The 22,136-nt window shown below is 33.7% G+C and overlaps 1 protein-coding gene across 1 annotated transcript in view; it reads left to right on the forward strand.

The window, feature by feature from the left end:
• Positions 1 to 20,816, forward strand: part of LOC121370582 (lebercilin-like) — a 28,711-nt gene extending 7,895 nt beyond the window's left edge. Inside the window, 5 exon segments of the mRNA XM_041495899.1 lie at positions 9,307 to 9,806; positions 11,632 to 11,769; positions 12,647 to 12,886; positions 18,648 to 19,336; positions 19,339 to 20,816. Of these exon segments, the coding sequence (XP_041351833.1) occupies positions 9,307 to 9,806; positions 11,632 to 11,769; positions 12,647 to 12,886; positions 18,648 to 19,336; positions 19,339 to 19,843 (2,072 nt within the window). The 3' untranslated portion in view covers positions 19,844 to 20,816.
• The last annotated feature ends 1,320 nt before the right edge of the window (positions 20,817 to 22,136 follow it).

The raw sequence follows: 22,136 nt of genomic DNA on the forward strand, positions 1-22,136 counted from the left end.
CTGCAGAGATGGCAGTGAGAAAAACAAGACTTCAGATGTTGATACTTGGCCAAGATTTATGTTAACTAATGAGAAATCTGATCATGCAACCAGAAGTCATGCTGTTGAAAAACAGATAACTTCTGCTTTTAATTCTGTCAACATGAACCCAAGTAAGACATCACGTGTGAAGCTGTTTGCTCTTGACCTATTTAAGCACAACACCCATAATCATTTTACTGATCTTGTGATTAAAGCTGTCAACTTTTTGCTCACTAACTATAACCATTAATATCTTTTTTGAGTGATGTGTGTTCCTATGATAATGTGCTTGAACCTTAAAACCTAGATAAAAACATGAAGCTCGATCAAGACTCATGCTATCGGTAATCAAATTGGCTAATAGAATCCTGCAAGTGGCTAAAGTTTTGGCTAAGACAGTTTTTATCTTCAGATGTGTACAAACTGTTCGACACCTCAAACATATGTTATCAAATATTCAGCTAGCAATCTTGTAACTGTAACAAGAAAACAATGTCATCCAGAATACAGCATAATAATGCTTGCTTATTTTAATCAGCACAGTTGTTAATTAATGGCATGTGCTCAACATGTATGAAAACAAAGATCTAAAGCTTGTCATTCAGACTTTATTTGAACAAAAGTAACAAAACCTGTCCGGATATAAACAGTTCATTCTCTGTGTCATAATTGAAATTTTACATATCTTTTGGCATTGCAAATATCCATAAGTAATGAGTATGAAATGTAAAAATTACAGCCCCCATACCTTTTAGCCAATTCCATATTTAGTGGGGTTATCGTTTTTTGGCGGCTACCCGATATATTTTAAATTAAGTTAAATTTATATAGAGGATAATAAACGAGTTAACCAGTTATTATCAAATTTATGTCCCTCGTGAAATGATTTTCAGTTGTCACGAGCTTTAGCGAGTGACAAATGAAAATTATTTCACGAGGGACATAAATTTGATAATAACTGGTACCGAGTTTGTTATTCTATTTATTACCTCAGCTATTTTTTCCCTAAAAGCCTTTATTTTCGACGCACATGCACAAAGGCCAACCTGTATAGGAACGATGTAAACCACTTTACACACTGTTCTGAGAATTACTATAATGTAATTTAATCATGTTCATAGATAATTAAAAAACCCACAAGTTCTCTTTATTCTGCTTTCAAATCTATAATGAATTGCATTAAAATTATATTTTGTTAATAATTTAACACCAAAAACAGAGACCCATAAAGGCAAACTCTTTAAACTACATGACGTCATGTAAATCGTGATGACATATTTAGTACTTGTTTGTAAGCGTCAAATGTCCAATAGTATTGTTCGTTAGACAAATGCAGAATGTATGAAAAATTTTTCCCTGTTATGAGTGACCGCTGGGGTAATAAATAGAAATTATAAACATAGCTATTTTTATACACCCATCTAGATGGCCCATCTATGATGCATACAGGACTATCAAACCTCACATGTAGGAACAACTTGGGATGGCCGTGTGTTGCATACTATTACTAGGTCTCTATGACCTACTTTTCATGGTCTACTGCACATAACAGTAAATCCTTGTCCAGACCATATCTTGCATACAGATGCATACAGGACCATCAAACCTCACATGTAAGAAGAACTTGGGATGGTGGTGTGTCACAGTACTATTACTGTGACCTACTTTTCACAGTCTACTGCACATAACAGTAAATCCTTGTCCAGATCATATCTTGCATACAGATGCATATAGGACCACATGTAGCAACAACTTGGGATGGTGGTTGGTCCAAAACAAACTGTTATCCATCCCATTGCAAAAATTTAACATAATTAGACTTGAATCACACCTGTAACATATATTCATTAATATTGATATGGTTTTCCATCAAACTCCTGATGGGTGTATCATGTTCCTTACCGGTACTCTTGTTAATCCAGATTTCCATCAAGAGTAAGTTTGAACAACTCAATGAGTAGGTGTAAGGCCATTACACTGATTTCCCTCACTAACCACTAACAACTAACCATTAACCCTCTGTCCTGGACAAATAACCCAATTAACTGAGGTGTGAGTCACAGAGAGCATGCTTGAACGCTAATTAGACATGAGCTTAAAAATCAAGTTAAAATGAATGAATTAATCCTTTCTGTTTTGCGTTATCAAAAGAAATCTCTTTGGAAATAATTTATTCATTTTTATCATATGTACATATATCCGCTATGTTGTCTTTTTGGGTAAATAATTTGAGCAATATGTACATATTATATGCATAAATATTTTTGTTAATTTAAAATGTGATTTTATTTAAGATCTGAAAGTTCAAGTTCATAATTTGGTTTTTTACTTTGCTGAATGACAACTATGAATGACTTAGGATAAAATAATTAATGTACCATTTGTATTGATCTCTATAAAACAATCACAAAGTATTTTCAAATTACTTACTTTTTTTATGCTTTAATACTTGGCCTTGATGGAATTCCCTCTTAGTAGTACAGCTTCTTAGAATAGCCCCTCCTCTTCTTCCCTCCCCCCTCCCCTCCCCCCTTCTCTCCCCCCCCCCCTTACCGGTTCGTAATTCACTGTGATACAAGCATGATATTTGGTGCTTATAATTGGGTGAACATTTTATAAATGGCATTTTGGCTCTAAGTGCAATAATATTTATCAGTTCCTGTTTTTTAATATCTCTGGATGTATATTGGGTAACAAAATAATATGATTCCATGCATGCATTACAAAATAAATAAAAGTTATGTTGCTAAAAATAGTCAGTAGTGTTACACTTTTGTGTGACATAGCAACTGAAAGTATAATTTCTGATGTTTGCTGTGTGGAAATAAGGCACAACACAATGATTTTTAGGGGTTCTGGTGTTTTTTTCATAATTTTTCTTCACACCTGTTATGGATATATTGAATTTTGGAAATGACAAACAGATCATGAAACACCTGCCCCCTACTCGCTCAAAAACTGGTACAAAAATCAATCTTGAGAGTTTGTCATTTTTTAAAAAAGAAAATGATTTGTTTTTAAAGGCAAGCTCATTGTTTTAAAAATACATGTACCTATATCTCTCCTACAAATCCATGTGCTTATAATGTTTGTGTATCCATTTCTGCATGTTTAATGCACCCAATAATTAAGTCAGCTCGCATCAAATGTCAGGAGTATTACATGCATCCTTTGTTTGGGTATTCTTGCCTATTGTATTGTCTGATCTTTCAAGTCTTTCTCTATTTCATGATCAAAACAAATTATTCCTGTTTCGTGATTTCATAGATTCTATGTATTGTCATATCAGGAGTCTAACATTTTCAGCATCATTATAGTACATAGTTTTAAAAATTATATTATGGCAGTTTCATAAAAATAATAGTAAATACAACTAATATTAGCATAAAATATTAGATATAATCACTAAAGGTTTTGTTTCGTTGAAGTTCTTTTGTCGAACAATTTTTCTCACCAGCTGCAACCCTCGCTTTTGCAATTTACATAAAAATTAACTATTATTAACGAAATTGTATATCAGAATGTAGTTTCCTACATTAATCCATACCTGTGATGTCACATTATTGTTCAAGGTGTAGATTATATTTTAAGAATCAACACCTGTGAAACAATGCAATTTGAACTTATTATGAGTTCAGAACTTGTACATTGTAAACAAGTACAACGCTTTAGCCCAAAGAGGCCAAGCATCTGCATCATCAAATAAACGTACCGGGTAATTTAAGCCTTATAAAGCTGATACTAGTGGTAGTAATGTATTTTGGCGGAACACAACAAAGATTGTCGGAAACTAGATCGGAAATCAGAGGTTACATGTTTAGCACATGCATCACACTTAATGCCAGCCATCCTCTGCTGAGGTTTTCTTGACCGAATCATTCAGGTTAGGTCCGAAAGGATCCTACCATTTGGTGTTATTACTTTTGTAAATATTCTTTACCATTTTAACAAATATTTTCAGTATAATAAACTATTTAACTACATATATTTCAATTTGCATGAATAGAATGAAATGGAGTTTAGTATTTTTCTTTTTTTTTAAATCCAAAGAGAAAAATGCATATTATTAAGCCTATTGGTGTGCTACGTTTGAGCAAAAATGACCACTCATGATACCAAAGTGATCATTTTCTTTTCTTTGGGACTATGTATATAATTGATCAGTTTTGTGATTTTAGATGGGAAAGTCTACTTAATCAAGGGTTTTACAGAATTACTTACAGTAATAAAGCAGGACTATAATGTCCATTACGATTAGAGGGGTGTCCGTGCGCTTAACACACAATACCCTGTGAGCTTAATAAAAGAGGCACGTCTTTTTAGTGTTTCTAGACACAGTGTCTGGGGACCGTATAAATATAAACCTGCCAATCAGGAACCACAGGTACAGGCCACGGAAAGAAAAGACCAATTAACTAAGATGGCTGTGCCTGTTACATATAATAGCCATCACATTTAACCGTTATATTAATTAACTATATGATTATACTTGTTGATATTAAGCAGTAATGTGCATTATGTATCATTGAATATGCATACCAGTCCAAAAGCCTTGCTTTAGCATTCCTTTAAAGAAATCAGCAATTTCTTAAAAATCTAATTATTTATATTCTGTTTTGTTATACTTGAGTTGATTTGGGTAATTTCATACGGTAGGCTAATTCTGTACAGCCAAAATAAACGTGGTATACATCCAATGTTGTTGTGTTTTCACTACACAGAATGCAATGTTATAGTCATAAAGGGATTCCCTGAGAATTTCTGACTATTTTTAGCTTCAGTTAGCACTAGTGAATACGTTGCATTCTAATTGGTCGAGCGTTCTTCATGCGGCAATCCTGAACATCCTATCCTTGATGAAGAAAGTACCAGCTGTCAACACCACTAGGTAGTATGCGTAATTTACATTTTCACGAGTAACATTTACATATAAAGTTGGTTCCAGAATGAACTATTTAAATTATATAAAGGACATTGATTTCTTCCACAACAAATTTTATATTGAAATAGTGTATAGAAATAACCTCACTCATTTAGTGTATAATAATATATCACTGAGGCAAATTCTGTACATACTAATTAATATTGATTTCAAAATGTATCTGCACATAGATGACAAACCTTTAGACATATTTAAACTAGACAAATATTTAGTTATTTCATGTATCTTGTTCATACAGACATGGAACATTTGAGGATTTTAAGAAAATGAGAACTGGGATATAAGATGAATTTGAAGATGGCCATCCTTCATTAAGAAATAGAAAAGACTGTATTTTGTGAAGCAACTTTTGATGATGAACACGTTTTAATCCAAAAACTTATAATATGTTTAACTACCGACTCAGTGATTGGAAATGAAGCAGTTTATGCCATTGCTTGTTGTGCTTTCAGCCAAACAAAATATGATGAATATGAACCACTGTTGATTTACATATATACCGTAGTGTCTTTTGTTATAACAAAAGGCACATAGGAAAAAACCCAGAATGCAGTGCTGCTTGTTCTTTTATATACACACTCTTGGATTATATACAGTCTATGTAAATATGCCAATAAAGATATGTGTTTCTCGTTATTTTTAGTGGTTTGTATTGTCACAAACATGTACCTTTTGATTTCAGCATAATGCCACAAAAGAATCTGATGGATGCAGTGAATGTCATTCATGCGAATACTGTGTCACTGAGGAAAGCGTCCACTACATTTGGGGTGCCAGTGGTGACAAGGTTTTGGTCTGATGCATCGTATGTTTGCAATACTTGTGGCTTGACTTGTGAAATGACTACCCCGTTTAGAAACTACTTACCGGGGAAATATTGGATCTCCGGCTCCATGAAGAGACATCCAGGCTTGAGTATTGGATCACCCACGGCTGTGTGAATTGTATGCACCAAGATGGTAAACCCTATGGTCATCCATAAGTACTTTGACGACTTGGAACACAATATTATCAGTATGAAATATTTTCCAATGAAAATTTGAAACAGATGAAACAGATGAAACAAATGTGCACCCTTGTACAAGCCGGCAAAAGTGATTGCCTCCAAGGCAACAAAAATATTTCTGGGAGGATGGGTAACGGGTGTGACAATGTGTCGGTTCTTGCTTGTGTAAATGCAGATAGCCATCCCCATTGATAATAGTGAAAGGCAAAACACAAAAGTTGGGTTCACAGCACTGTGTACACATAAAAATAACGGGCGTGGATGGAAGATACCCTGGGAGACATTTGGTTATAGGGCCACTGTGAAGATGATTATTTTTGATTGGCATTCATCCCATGAGACTTTAGGGTTCCTCGAAGTGACAATGATATAACTATGATGGTGTTCCCTCCCCATACTACCCAGTGGTTTTGCCCTTTGGACGAATCAGTATTTGGCCATTTGTCTCAAGAATATAGCCAAGTTTGTTCAGAATTTATGGTCAAGAACCCAAACAAGATGGTTACACAATGGGAATGGCTAAGACTGTTTCGAGAGGCCCATGATCGTGCCTTATCAACCAGAAATGTGCAAAGTGCATTTAGAAAATGTTTGATTTCCCCACTAAATCCCATTGTGTGGAACCACATGAGCCATTTACACCATTACAACCTTTTTGACATAAACAAAATTAATGTTTCTGCTGAAGGTGCAGTGACACCCAGAAGCCAGGAACAGTGCAGCACTGAGAGGAACAGAGGTGCTCTGTTACCTGAACACACCCAAGTAGTCCAATATATAACTGTCGACATGTAAGTCAATCCCATGTCGACTGAAAGTGTTTCTGTTCACAATAGTAACAAAGTGTCAAATGAAGACCTGTTACTGCCGGTGTTATCTGGTGATCTGACATACACTTTAGATGAATGTGGAGTTTTTAAATGTTAAATACCATTAGTATCCGAAACCTCTGATCCTGACTGCTGAACCAGATCAACAGAAATTGATAATTTGTTTGTTCTTAATAGAGAACGCCCAAAGTAAAAGGCCCAGACAACATGGAAAAGAATAACACGACACATAGTTTCAGTGAGCAATGAAATCATACAGCAACAACAGGCAGAAGAACAGAAAAAACAAGAAAATATAGAAAAAGAAAGGAGAAGAGTGAAATGTGCCATGAAACGTTTAAAGAAGGATGCTAATAAAAAGAAAAGCACTAAACGGTCCGACTCAAACGTCAGCTGATCTCTTCCTCCCCAAAAATGCCATGAAATAATTAGGCTCCTATCTACATGTATTTGGAATAGCCTAAGTAACACTTTTTGTAACAAGTTTCATCCATGTTACTTTTTGTTGTTATTTTACTTTTGGTCCTAAAGATTGAATAGAATGTTTATCCTATTAAAATTGTGCCTTTTCTGGAATTTCCAGTATTAAGTTTTTAGGTTCTTATTTTATTTTAAACACTAAATTTGAAAAAAACCCATCATATGGGGCCCAACTTCACACCCCTCCCCAAATAACGCAAACATGTTTTTTATTATCTTTGCTTTAGACGTTGACAGAACAGAGTATCGTGACCCTAGCTAAAATTAAAGCGGTTTGTGCTACATGCAACTTGATTACTTTTGGAGCCGACCTGTGGGTTTATGTCGGTTATTTTGACCATACTGCAATTTATTAGTAAAGTGTTAAAAGCATAGTAATTTACACAAACACCATTCCTTCCTTCCTAGCTAGTGTCCTCTAGCCCTATAGAGTTTATATGTGGAAATAAGGCTTGAACGTACTTAGTGTTGGAAATGATATTTCAACAACCATAGACATTTAACTTTAATTAGTAATTTTCAAGTTCATTCTTGACATTCATGACAAAAGTTTCAAGAAGAAAGAAAACATCCCTTTCAAAATTGGCCGACTTTCCGTAAACGATAGGAGTGTCTGGTTTGTTCTTGAAGAGTTTGTACTGGTCACCGAAAATGTAAAATTGATATTTAAACAAAGTTGGGATATAATCTAAAGTCTGTACCAAAGTGTTAAAGGGACATTCCTGAGTTTGCTGCATTGTAAGATTTTTTCAACTAATAAAATATTTCTACGATTAAACTTACATAATAAATATATTTCCTTGTTTAGAATATCAGTGTCTGCATATTCAATGTGTTTCTAGTCGTTTTAATATTTGTAAGAAGCCCCAACTGGATTTTGTCTTCAAATAATTTCGTACGTACGAAAAAACTATATTTTAGGAAATAAAATAAAATTTAACCTAGTACAAATATTAGAACGACCAGAAACACGTTTAATATACAGCCACAAATATTGTATGCAGAAAAATATATTTGATATGTAATTACGATCGTTAAAAAGTTTCTATTAGTCGATAACATCTTAAAACGTGCAGCAAACTCAGGAATGTCCCTTTAACAACTAAGATAAATTACTCTCCTAACTTTAATTACTGTTAGATTTCCCCATAATTTATCCTGACACAAATCGTGAAAAACCCCATTACAGCGACACCTATTCCACATAAGAGACTGTAACAATGTCACCGATATCTACTTCGCTGAGAATGCATAGGGCAAAATACATGCAGTTTTGTGATGTTTGCCATTTTGCTTGTTTATGGAATACTCTTCAAGAGGGGTGGATCAATATGACATCAGATTAATTGCGTCATATACTTGAGAGGCTTCCTGAAGAATATTTTACAAAATGGCAGACAGTGAAAAATTACATGTGTTTTGTCCCATGAGATCTTAACAAAGTTGATATAGGTGATATCGTTTCAGTCTAATAACGTGGAAGTCATGTCAATATGATGTTTTTTTCACAATTTATGTTTGGACAAGGGTGAAGAAAATCTAACGGTAATTCAAGAGTAATTTATTGTAGTTGTTAACAATTTCCATCGAAGTTTAATTGAAATTTGATTAAATTATAACTGTACGAAATTAGTTGATAATATGTACAGAATTACCTGACAAATGTACAACATTAGGTCACTTTCAGTACCGTATAGACTGGAAAAACTATTGTGCATCCAGCAAGAGCTGTACACTGTGCACAAGCCAAAGGTGTATGGAATTACCCAAATGGACTAGTTATAGGCTCAGCAACATCCACTGAATGAAAATACTTACAATAATATAAACATATAGTCTTTTTTTTCAATATGTCTGTCTTTGAGGGGTCATATTATGGTATGGTGTTGTCCATCTGTCCATAAAGTTTTCGCTTTGTTCATTTTTTGTTTTTACTTCTTCTGTTAATAGGAAGTAATCTGCATGAAGTAGAATCTTTAAAGATACATTGTACTCTATGTGAACTTAAAAGCTTTTTTCTCTCACAGGGTCTGTTATGCACAACAGAAAGATGCCTATGAAAAGAAGAGGTCAAGTGCCTGTTACGCAGTCTCAGTCTGATAACATAACTCAGCGCATGTTATCGGCTGGACGTATGAAGATGAATGAACTTAAGAACCACTTGGAGGAAGCCAACCTAAAAATCAGGGATCTGACGGAAGAGAACAAAATCATGAAGAAGATGCAGTTTAGGCACGAGAAAGCTTTACGACATTTTCAGGATAAGGAAGGGAACTTGCCTCAGCTGTTGACAAAACATGCAAATGAAGTGCGGGCTCTCAGAGAACAGCTGAAGATATCTAAGGAGAAATATGAAAAAACTGAGAGGTACCTACGCGATGCTGAAGATGACTTGGACAGGGCTCAGAATAAACTGAAAAAATATAAACATTTAGTCGAAGAGAAAGGCCTCCTAGAAAGAGATGAACTCAACAGAAAACTGAGTAAAGCAGAAATAGACTTGGAAGAAAAAGATGCACGGATTAAGGTAAACTTAGGAATTGATACAGACTTACAGCAACATATTACTATTTGTATTAATTTACTATTTGTTTTAATAATAAATTACATGTGTGCTGATATCAACAGGGCTCTATATTAACTCTTAATATCCAGTCTTGTCGTGTAGGACAAGTGCCTCTCCATTTTCACTTGCTTCAGCTGAAAGATACTTGTCCCAACCAAATGTTTCTGCTGAAAGAGCCAAACAATCTTTAAGTGGACTTTCATCTGGGAGAAAAACATAATCAAATATATTACAGTATCAAATTCTACAATTAATTATTATTTTGTCAATATATTATGATTGTTAGTGGATTTATCCAGTGGGCCAAGTTGTTACAATACAATTTTTATGTCAATGAGTCATATATGAAAACCATATTTTCACGAATTGTGATGCAATGAGTTGACATAAAAATCGTATTTGAAAAAACACGATGAAATGGTCTATTTCTTATATCCATCTTTGGGGGAAAAAAACCCACAGAGCTCAAACAAAAGCATGTAACCGTGACCAAAACGGCTTGGAAAACTCTAGTGTCGGGTACTATAATTGCTTCCAACTACTGAAGGTAGTTCAGAATTTGTTAGTCTCTAAAGTATGATTCCAATTAGTTCATTAGTTTTGTTATTCTTGAAAACCACAGAGACATTTTTAAATAGCATCGGTATGTGCGCAATGTGAGGAATCCATACATAATTTAAACATATGGTTGACTTCATTAACAAAACATTGTTTTTGCATTTACCATAGTTTGACACCCAGTAGCCGATGTATTTTTCGTGCTGGGGTGTCATTAAACATTCATTCAGTCCTACGTTCATTCATTCATAAACAAAACATCACAGCATTCAGTGTATTTCCAATAACTTATTATTATGTGTGTTTGACTGTATGGCACACATGCCAATGTGTTTAATAAAAACCACAGTCAAAAACTCCATGTGTAAACTCCACTCTCATTAGCATAAGTAATGTGGACTACAGAATTCGATTTGACACTATCGTTTTGGCTTTGTATATTATAAGGGGTGGGACATAGCCCAGTGGTAAAGCGCTCGCTTGATGAACGTTTGGTTTAGGATCAATCCCTGTTGGTGGACTCATTGGAACTATTTCTCGTTCCAGCCAGTGCACCACGACTGGTATATCAAAGGCTGTGGTATGTGTTGTCCTGTCTGTGGGAAAGTGCATATAAAATATCTCTTGCTACTAATGGAAAAATGTTGCAGGTTTCATCTCTAAGACTATATGTCCAAATTACCAAATGTTTGACATCCAATAGCCGATGATTAATAAATCCATGTGCTTTAGTGCTCTAAACAAAATAAGCTTTATGTTATGCATTATAAATGTGAAATATGTAAACACAAGTTTATTTTAATGTTACATTTAAATCAATGATGGTTGGTAATTTTTAGTTACATCTTTTAAATGTAGATTTAGTAGTTTTTCTACATTTTTGAGAAAGAATTTTTTTTTACTGAAATGAATACAATATTTTATATTTGCTCAGAATGGAACCGTCAATTATTGGCCCTGTTTAAATAAATTGCTTACTTCTCCACCCATAACCATAAACTATGATATTATTTAAGTATAAAAACAGACAATAAATAAAATAAAAGTTGCTAATAATACCTTTGGATGAATTACAGTAACTGTAGGAGAGGGTCTCATAAGTCGGATAACTTGTTCCCAATCCTTTTGTATATATATATATTATATGCAGTAAAGTAACTGTTCAAAATTACTTATTGTATGTATGTATATATGATAATTATATTAATTCTCTTATTGTTATTGTCAGGAACTGGAAAGACATAAAGAACATCTCACAAAAAATCATCGACATGAGCTGGGTATAGAAATGGCCAGTCATCGAGAAACAAAGAAACAGTTGCAGGAATATAAAGAAGAAAATGAGAATTTGAAAAATAAGATCAAAGTATGTATTAATTGCAGTGTTTCTGCTATGATAATAATACATAATTGCCATAATTAATTATGCAGTCGTCTAGGTAATAAAACCAATTAAATGTTGTAATAATTGTTCAAACACTCTCTAGAAATGTTACAGTAAAATATTTCCAGCATGTGATAGAGAAGATTCTTATTAGTCCCCAATCGGAGGGAATTATAGGTTTCATCTCTGTCCTTCTGTCTCTCCGTCTGTCCGGCTGTCTGTCCCACATATAGTTTTCCAGAATGTGTTTTGTAGAATTCCTTGAGATTTTGTGTATAGCTGTATCATGTACTTACAGATCAAGCTGGACTTTCATGGTGATTAACCCATTTTTGACAAAGGTATGGCCCTTGAACTTAGGAGATATGAAAAATTGTTTTGCAATGTCTGAAGATATTGAGATGAAAGTTTGTATTTAGCTTTATCATGTTACTGATCAAGTTCGACTTTCATCGCGATTTACTCTTCTTTTTTTTAGAGGTATGGCCCGTGAATTTAGGAGATAAGAAAGATTGTTGAGCCTGTTAGAGGACATGTATTGCCTTAGCAGTACTCCAAAATGCTTGTTATTTTAGTGATGCAAACAAGGCTGGCTTTGTAAAGTTTCAGAACAATTAAATACAAGCTATGTAATGGAAATCTTTAATAAGGTAATAAACTAAAATATCAAATGGGTTGATGATATGCATATAGAATAAATATATAAGTATAAATAAGTATATATACTTGAATAGTGTCCTTTATTGCACATTAATGTTGGGATATTATCGTAATATATTTTGTGAAACATCTTCACAATAAGAATCATATATCATGCAGTACCCAGCGTTAATGGTTTGTGTCTTCTTTTACTTTGTAGGAAAAGGAGAAAGAACTGGAGATAAAAAACATCTACAGCAACAGAGTAATGCGGCCTCCTCACAAGCTACCCGCTTCTTATTCTGGAACCCCTTTGGATACTCCTCCTCATCATGGTGGAGTGCTAAACAGACCGCCCTCCTTGAATGACCTGTCTTCCAGAGAAAAAGCTAAATTGTATGAAAAGAAAAGGAGAGAGGAGAGGCAGATCAACAGAGAGGTTAGCGAGGCTTGGGAACAGGTTGGAATATTTACGATAGGTTCTTCAAAATGCATGTGCATGCACCATGATGGATCAAAATGTCATTTGATCTTTTCCCTATGATGCTGGTTTTCGTTGTTCTCATCACGTCTAATTTCATCCTTTAACTGTGTTTGCAATGTGCTTTTTAAATTTTCACCAATTTATAATAAAGCTCTGTTACGTATTCATGGCAGCCAAATTAAATCATTATGACAATTTTTCACTTGAGTGAAAATTGGCCATCATTAACGTTCTGACTAATGAATTAATGGTTTACAAAAGTCACGTTGAGTGGGTATAAGTTTATAACTTTTACTAAAATATTTTCACTTCAAATTTGTAAACATTAAATAAACTAATGTTCTAATGTGAAACGGTAAGTACTGTTTTTGTGGGTTTTCTAATTTTTATATTTTAGATAGTTTTTTAAAATTATGCAAAAAAACTGATCATGTCACACTTACTTACTCATATACATGTATTTAACAAATATTTTATTTATTCACTTATTAAATTTTATTCTTTGGATATGTGCATTTAACACACTCTGCTTGCCTGCTTCAAGGCAGGAAAACGTTGACTAAATTGATAATTTACATTTGGATTATAGACTGACAAATTAAATATTATATTAGACCTATACTTCAGATCTGTAAATTGTAATAATTGTCACTCTTACATTAGTATAACAAACAATAGAACAGAGGCCTCTAATATTCACTTCAGTCCAAAACGCTTTCCTATTCACAATTCTAGAATTTGCATTCATGTACTTTCAAACAAACATGACATTATTTGAATGTAAATAATATATAAAGAAAATACCAGACTTATTTTCATTAGATATAAGTTTTACTACACTTGCAGACTATCTTCTATCTGACCTCACTTTTATTCTGACAGATACTACGAAAGTTAGCTTGTTTCATAAAAATTATGGATGTAATGAAAACAAATATAGTGTTCTGTTTACATGTACACAATGTGTATTGATGCGATATCAGCTCGGTATATTAACCATTTTATTCTAATGATCAGGCAGTGTCTGTTTATATATACAATACATATATATAGTATGACTATGCTTTAGTTTGGCTACCATGTATTTGCTGTGTTTTTAATCTTGAGTTTTTAGACATAACTTAAATTTGTTTGTGTCACATCAGCAAACCATGTTCACTTAACTCCTCAAGTTTAATATATTACGGTCCATTGATGTTTGTAATACTTTCAATTATTCCTGCTTTTCTTCTTGTTAACTACTTCCTATTTGGAGCCAACCTGTCTATTAAAATAAAAAACATTCGGAATACTTCGGATGATTTCATTTTCCAGCATGCAGTTATATAGGGAGTGCTTGGAATTCAGTGGTATCTGTTATTAAAATCAAACCAGTCGAGCAAAATTGAAACAAAAGCCACATGTGGTTGTTGAAAATATCTCCACCATTGTTTTTAGAGCACTGCTGTCAGTCCATCAAACAGTTAAAATGGCTGATGAAAATGGTGGTGTTTTTGATATGAAAATCTAATAGTTTTTGTTGAAAGACTTTTTATTTTAAATATTAAGTTTTGATGGTTGATATGTTTAGTTAACATGTTTTGAAGAATACTAAAACAAAATTTAACCTAAAATTGTATATGTTCGTCTAAAAATGATAAATCACGATGAGGTACATATTCTATACCACTGATCAATCATTGCTCATTGAGCAAACATTGTTGTCATAATACAGCTATTAGCACTCACATGTTACCAAAACTACAATACCAAACCATGAATGAATAAATAAATAATGAATGAATGCATTGTTGAAAATTCCATAGCACGAAACCCCTGAGGGTAATATATAAATTGAGTACACAGTGCTATGCTTACTACCGTCCTGATATCCACATACTAGTTATCATCTGATACACCGTCGGCTTCCTCTCACTATCATCTTCACATACAACATAATCATCTGGTTTATTTCTTGTCTGATGTTGTGCATGGTTGTCCATTGTCAAAGCATGATCATTTTGAAGCACAAGAAATGGACCATCATTTTCTTATCAAGTTGTTGAGCAATTCTGGGTAAGATCAAAGCTTGTTCATTAGTTTGGGTACCACATACTCAGTTTTCTTTGTCAAAGCCAAACTTGGTGTCATTTCCAAATTCACTTTTGAGTGTGGTGACATCTTGTGATGTCATTAGATGGTAGAGGCATTACTGCTGATGTGTAGGTTAAAGCTGATAGCCTCAAAATTTTCTTCCTAAAACAATATCCCTTGTGTTGCTAAGTTTGCAATCAGCTGCAACTGGTCAACTTTCTTGATTATTAAATTGGACGTTTTCCATGTCACAGCCAAATAATGATACCATATTGCTTATTCCTTAGCTGGTCATATATAGCATGCATTAAGACTGGCATATATTTCCAGGGAGCATTTTGTTCAGTATCGCGTCGCAATTCACTTCACAAGTTGCAAGTTTCAGAGATCGCTACACAATTTTAAAACATTAAACAGTAATTGCTAATCAATTTTGAATTGACTTGAAATATCGCTAATCAAGATTTTAAAAACAAGATGATTTCTTCAATATATAAGAAGATATAATAATATTTTCTTCACTCCATTTATAATATTAGGCCAAGCCTGCAAATGTCTATACAAAGTACATGGTAAAATACCTGTATCAGTCTGAACGGCACGAAGATACTGTGCCTCAGTGTTGAAAAGGACAAGACAAGTAAATATTACAATAATTGACAGTTACGAAGTCAGTATATTGAAATCATGCATTAGGCTGACACCAGAATAGTGCTACATACAAAATTTGCTTCAGGAAAATGAACACAGCACATTTTAATAAGTAGTCCAAACAATGATGTTCTTCCATTGCTTCTGTATTATCGTTGTATAGTTAGAGGAAAGAAACACTTGTATATCTCCTCATATACAGTGAAGGAAGATACACCAGTCATACGGAAAGATATTTTTGGGTATGGAGCTATGAAATTAAATCTCTACAATGTAAACAGCAGTCGATAGGGGGTATGGGGGAGTCTCCCCGAGAAATAAAATGGGTTAGGTGTAGGGTTAGGGTTAAGAAAATCATACAGTAATAATAAGTCATTAATTTTGTCAAAAGGTTAACTTACAAAAATTAAATCTGCAATAAAATTTGTGTATGGCGCCATACCCATTTTACCCTCTAGCAGAAACCCTACTGGTATACACCAGTACTTGCTATGTATGACCAGTTAAAGAAAGAAAGAAAGAAATGTTTTATTTAACGACACACTCAACACATTTTATTTACGTTTATATGGCGTCAAACATGGTTATGGACCACATAGATAGAGAGAGGAAACCCACTGTCGCTACTTTGTGGGCTACTCTTTTCGATTAGCAGCAAGGGTTCTTTTATATGCACCATCCCACAGACAGGGTAGTACATACCACAGCCTTTGATATACCATTCGTGGTGCACTGGCTGGAATGAGAAATAACCCAATGGGCCCACCGACGGAGATCGATCCCATACCGACTGTGCATCAAGCGAGCGCTTTATCACTGGGCTGACCAGCTAAAGAGTATGCAGCACTGTATCATGATTTCTGTATACTGGCTAACTGACTACAACACTGTACTCTATCTAAGTCACAGGAAATGATAAGTATACTGCATAATGATGAAGAAAGTTGAACAGTTTTAGTTATTCCCAACTTGGGGAAAAACAGGAAGTATTGTGTTAGCAATAAAAATGGAGACACCAGATTGTTTGGGACAGTCTTCAGTGTGACATTGTCAATAAGAAGAGTGTATTTGCCAAAACAAATGGCCACCAGCTGAAGTCACATACTTATGCAGACTGCACTGATGCCTCTACTGGTTGACATAGCAATAAATCACAATGCCCATGCCCACCAAGTTTGATTTCGAGAACACACTTGATGGGTGGTTTACTCAAATTGATGAAACAGACCCTATTTATTTGCTTTAATTGATCCAAAATTGATGAACATCCTGGTGTTCATCAGTCAACCCATTTCATCTACTTCAAAGTGTTCATGTCTTGATATTCGACAACCTTGTACTGAGATATTTGTCAACAATATGCATGCATAGTCATTATATGTTTTAACATAAAAATCTTTCTTGTACGTAGTTTGTTTATATATTCATTAAAAGTATCGAATACATCTTATATTTCTTAACCAAATATTTTTACCATTATAACCATTCATTTACAAAACAACTAACAAGACATCAAAGTTGTTATATTCAAGTTCCAAAAATGTTATGTATTAACATCACTTGTTGAGGACTTCATTTCATAGTTTGCCTTAAATTATATATAAGCATTAATATAAAAACATAAAAAGATATTTTGATAAAAAACTGAGTAATGTTTGTTTTGAAAAGTTCTGTCTGTAAGCTATACCACAAAATGTTTCAGCTACCAAGGGTTGAAATACAGTGTAGTAATAGAACGCTAGCTATTTGCATAACAAACACCGCTTTATTAACATTGATATACAGTGTACTTTAGAACCAAATGCCCACTGTAACTGATCTCCTAAGCCAAGTACAATACTTTTCTTTAAAATTCGGGCCACTAAAAATTGCATGGGCAAGTCATACTTTTGACATGATTTGCCCGAATGGCAAGTAAAAAAGAATCCCAAGTGCACCACCTAGGATATAACATGTTTGCTATGATTCAAATAAGTTTTGGGTTTTAATTCAGATCCTGTCTCATGGCCTCGATTACTAGCACAGCAGGTTTTGTGCTCTGTTAAATCAAACACTGTTTTGATTGATTGAAACATATTTTATTGCTTTTTAAAGAACAAATGGATTAGGCACAACTTACACAACTTACTAGGCCTTCTCCAAAACACTTTTATAATTGTAGGTGCATTTTAGCTGCTTTTTTCTTTTCTTTCTCTGTGGGTTTCTAATTAATAACCAATTGTCTAATTGATTTTTATCTTGGCTTTTAGCTCCACTATGGCGTTCATCAGTGGAGTTTTTCTAATATCAATTTGTCCATTGTCTATCTATCTAGAGTTTTGATTGGATTGTTTTGAACTGTTGTACACTAATACTCTAGGCCAATTTCTACAAACTAATGGAGAGTAATTTCTAAATTTTATTATTTTTAGCTTATTTGAAATAATTAAAATTGAAGTTTAACATGAAAACCAGATTCTAACACTACCTGAACACTTTTCCTATACATTTTCTTCAGAACATAAACACTTTTCAGAAGTTTATTTTTATCTGAAGTAATTTTTATGTCTGATCAGTCAATACATTTAAGTAAACTCCAGGAGAAAAAATTAAGAAAGTTTTTCATTAGCCTGCAAAAGTAGTAACCTATACAAATTACTAGTTCCTGTGAAAAATCTCCAGCAATTTTAACAGTTTCTACCCCTGTAAAATATATATTTATTGACTATTTTAACTTCTCCAGTCTAATTTTTTTTTTTTTTAACAGTAAATAAGCCTAATATTTTAATTATTTTGTTGCATAATGTCTTTCCTAACTCTCTACAGATATTAGCTAGTTCTTTACCAGTGAATTTATTCTGTGCATTACCAAACATAAATTTATATTGCCATTTATTTAATATTAGGCTGTAAAAGAACAGTTGTTTGGGTTTTTTAAAAACAATTTGTTTAAAATGTTTACCCCTTTCTTCATCCCTTTTCTAAATTAATAATTAATTTGTTTCTCTCTTGTTTTTTTCTCTTTGCAAAACAGCAGCAAAGGAGACAGAGGTCACAAAAACAGACAGACATCACACCATCCAAGTCAGCAGCAGACGCAGATTACTTTCAGAAACGGCAGGACTTCTTAGACCTAGATAGTGTGGATAAAAAGCAGATAGATAAAGAAAAAAGGGAGAAAGAGGAATGGGAACATAGAGAGTTTCAACAACAACAGCAAGATGAAGATGGTGATGATGATGATGCAATGAAATTACAGAGAGAAATAATGAAGCATGAATCAGAAGAGTTTAAACAGCGCCAAATAGAAGAAAGAGAGCGAAGAGAATTTGAGGAAAAGAAAATGCGAGAAAGAGAAAATAGGATACGAGAAAGAGAAAAAATTGAAAGAGAACAAGAGAGGATGAATAAAGAGAACAGAGAGAGGATGGAAAGAGATAGGAATGAAAGGGAAGAAAGAGAAAGAGAAGAGAGAGATAGGAGAGCAAACGAAGAAAGAGATAGGAGAGAAAGAGAGGAACAAAAAACAAGGGAAGCAAATTTGAGAAAAGAACAGGAAGAAAGAATGAAAAATGATATTGCTTACCAGGAGGAAAGAAGGAAAAAGGATTTGTTGCTGGCACGAATGAAAGCTATTGATGAAGGCATAGCATCCAGTGGTAGTGAAAAGAGCTCCCCAACTCCTAGTAGAAGCAATATCATCACACACAACCGATAAAAAACCTTCACGTTGGCAAGCCAGCATATGATGATATTGGGGTTTATGATAGGTCAAAGAAGAAGTCTCCAGACCACATGCCACAAGAAGGTTATCAACCATCCTACAGTTCTCCAACTAGAAAGACCGACGTAGACAAGAAGGAACAGTTAATGCATAGTCTGTTTGGAAGTCCATCCAAGCCTAATTCAACAACGAAGGAAAACAGTGCCTCAGATTTGTTTAGTACATTGAATTCTGCGCCTAAGAAATCCACATCAAAGAAGCAGATACTCCCTTGGGACCACGAAGATCAGGGAGATCGTAGTGACAAACACGAGTCACGGAGAGAGAATTCAAGCACAATGCTTTTCGCTGGTGGTGCTGCTTTCCTCGAAGATGACAAGTCGGATTTTAACAGTTCAAAACTGTTGCCGCGCCGACCACGGGGCCCAGTTAGTACACTTCAGAGCAGACCGTCGGTGACAGCAGTTGACAGTATTGACGATGACATTGAGGAGGTTATAATATAGAATGTGCTCTACCTGTGATTGTTAGTGCTGCATGCTCGTCTTGTCTTGTGGTCTGAAAACTATTTGGTGAAATGTAACCAGATTTTATGGTAATGTTTTCAATGTAATAATAACATTCTGAATTGAGCATCTACAATTTTTTTTAGTTGATTCAAAATAAATATACATGTCTATTATGTAATAATACATATGCAAGAAAAACAATTTCCTCCAATACTTCTTAAAGTTGCCTTAAAGTTGGTGGTTGTGATGGACAGAACAAAACAGTGGTTTAAAAAAACAAACAAAAATCAAACACAACAAACAGTTATAGTGTATGTGTTTAAATATTCATGTTGCACTATCATCAATGGTGCACTATCATCAATGGTGCACTATCATCAATACATTTTGTCCGTCCAGTATAGACTTGATTTACAGTCCATTGTTAGCATTTACTAGGTTTGTATATTAGTACCGTACATATATTTATTTAACATTTGAAACAATATTTAAACAATATTACTATGCCTATTTTATTATTCCATTACCAAGCTACAATGTACAAGCTATTTTTTAATGATTTATTTGCATGTTTTACTAATGAAACTAATGTTCACTGAACATACTTAACCATTAATTGTTATATATGATACATTTACAGATCATTTATCAAAGACTAGATTTTTTTAGCATATCTGAACTAATTTTAATAATACATGTAATTGTTTTAAAAAAGAAATTATTTTTATTGAACTAAATAACAATTTGTCAGCCAAAATCATTATTGGACAAGTATAATTTGCTGATATGACTACATTGTATTACTGTGTAATACCAAAATGTTGATTGTGAGCACCAGGGATTATAGTTTAAATGTTTAAAGTTTGTTTTGTTAAATGACACCACTAGAGCACATTGATTAATTATTGGCTATTTGCTGTCAAACATTTGATAATTCTGACACATAGTCATGAGAGGAAACCCGCTACATTTTTTTCTAATGCAGAAAGGGATCTTTTATATGCACTTTTCCACAGACAGAAAAGCACATACTACAGCCTTTGAACAGTTGTGTTGCACTGGTTGGAGCAAGAAAAAACCCTAATCATTTCAATGGATCCACTGAGGTGGTTCGATCCTGCGATGCAAGCACCTCAAGCGAGCACTCAACAGACTGAGCTAAATCCCACCCCAGTTTAAATATGTATGAACAATAATAATATGATAATACTACTTTTAACATGTGCACAAAAAACCCAGAAGTGTAGACTATTTCTAATGGATGGTATTCTAATTTTTTCTTTCATTAATTATTATAGTCTGGGCATTGTTAAAATACATACATGTACTGTAAATCCTAAAATATTACATGTAGCTGTCTTAAAATTTAGCAAAATCCAAATAATTGACATATTAGCCACATAGAACTTTAGTGAGGTCATCATATCGGAAACTAGAAAAAGAATAAGCTTAAGTTGTAGGATCAGCTGAAATAATGTTTTTGACGAATCTTGACGTTATTCAGCTTTAAGATATCTTGAATTTAGTCGAAAATTGCAGTAATGTGTATAGTAACTATTATTGTTTGCTATCCTTTTGGTTTAGTATGTAACCATTGTTGTGTATTCAGTTAATCACAGACAAAACAATCGCACATATGTTTTTTTGAGAACAGTCTGTATGTCTCTTTAAATTTAGCATCATGAAATATTAACGTCTTGTATGACCTCACTAAATTCGCTAACATTATATACTTGCTAACATTTTTTGAACCTTTATAAAAAAAAATAAAACCCCCCAAATTCTACGACTAATTCTCATATGATAAATATGCTATATGAACCTATGTGTTGATTATCATTTAAAATTATCACCATTTAGAAAAACCTATTGTATTCAGTATGTTTGTATCTTGACATGGTTGCATCATACATGAGGTGTCATGGGTGACATTGAATTCATGGTTAAACCAAGCAATGCAGACATGCTGAATATCATGAAATACACATGTAGATGGCAGTTGATGAATCATGTAATAAGTCCTGTTGGTATGACCTTGATGGTATTTTTGTATGTGCATATAGAACAAACATTACAGTGTGTCTACCGGTATGTCATTTACCCAGTTTCATTCTCTTTACAGCTGCTTGAATACTCTTGGTTGAATATAAACTAAATTTTAGCTATATAAAAAAAAGCATGCAGTTGCACACTTCCATAAATTACAAACAAGCAACAGTAGAACATGTAGAAATAAAACTAGAAGGGAATCAATTTCATTGATCCAGCATCTTTTTTTTGGTGCACTATT

The sequence above is a fragment of the Gigantopelta aegis genome, chromosome 4 (genome assembly GCF_016097555.1).
Source record: "Gigantopelta aegis isolate Gae_Host chromosome 4, Gae_host_genome, whole genome shotgun sequence".
In the NCBI taxonomy this organism is placed as follows: domain Eukaryota; kingdom Metazoa; phylum Mollusca; class Gastropoda; order Neomphalida; family Peltospiridae; genus Gigantopelta; species Gigantopelta aegis.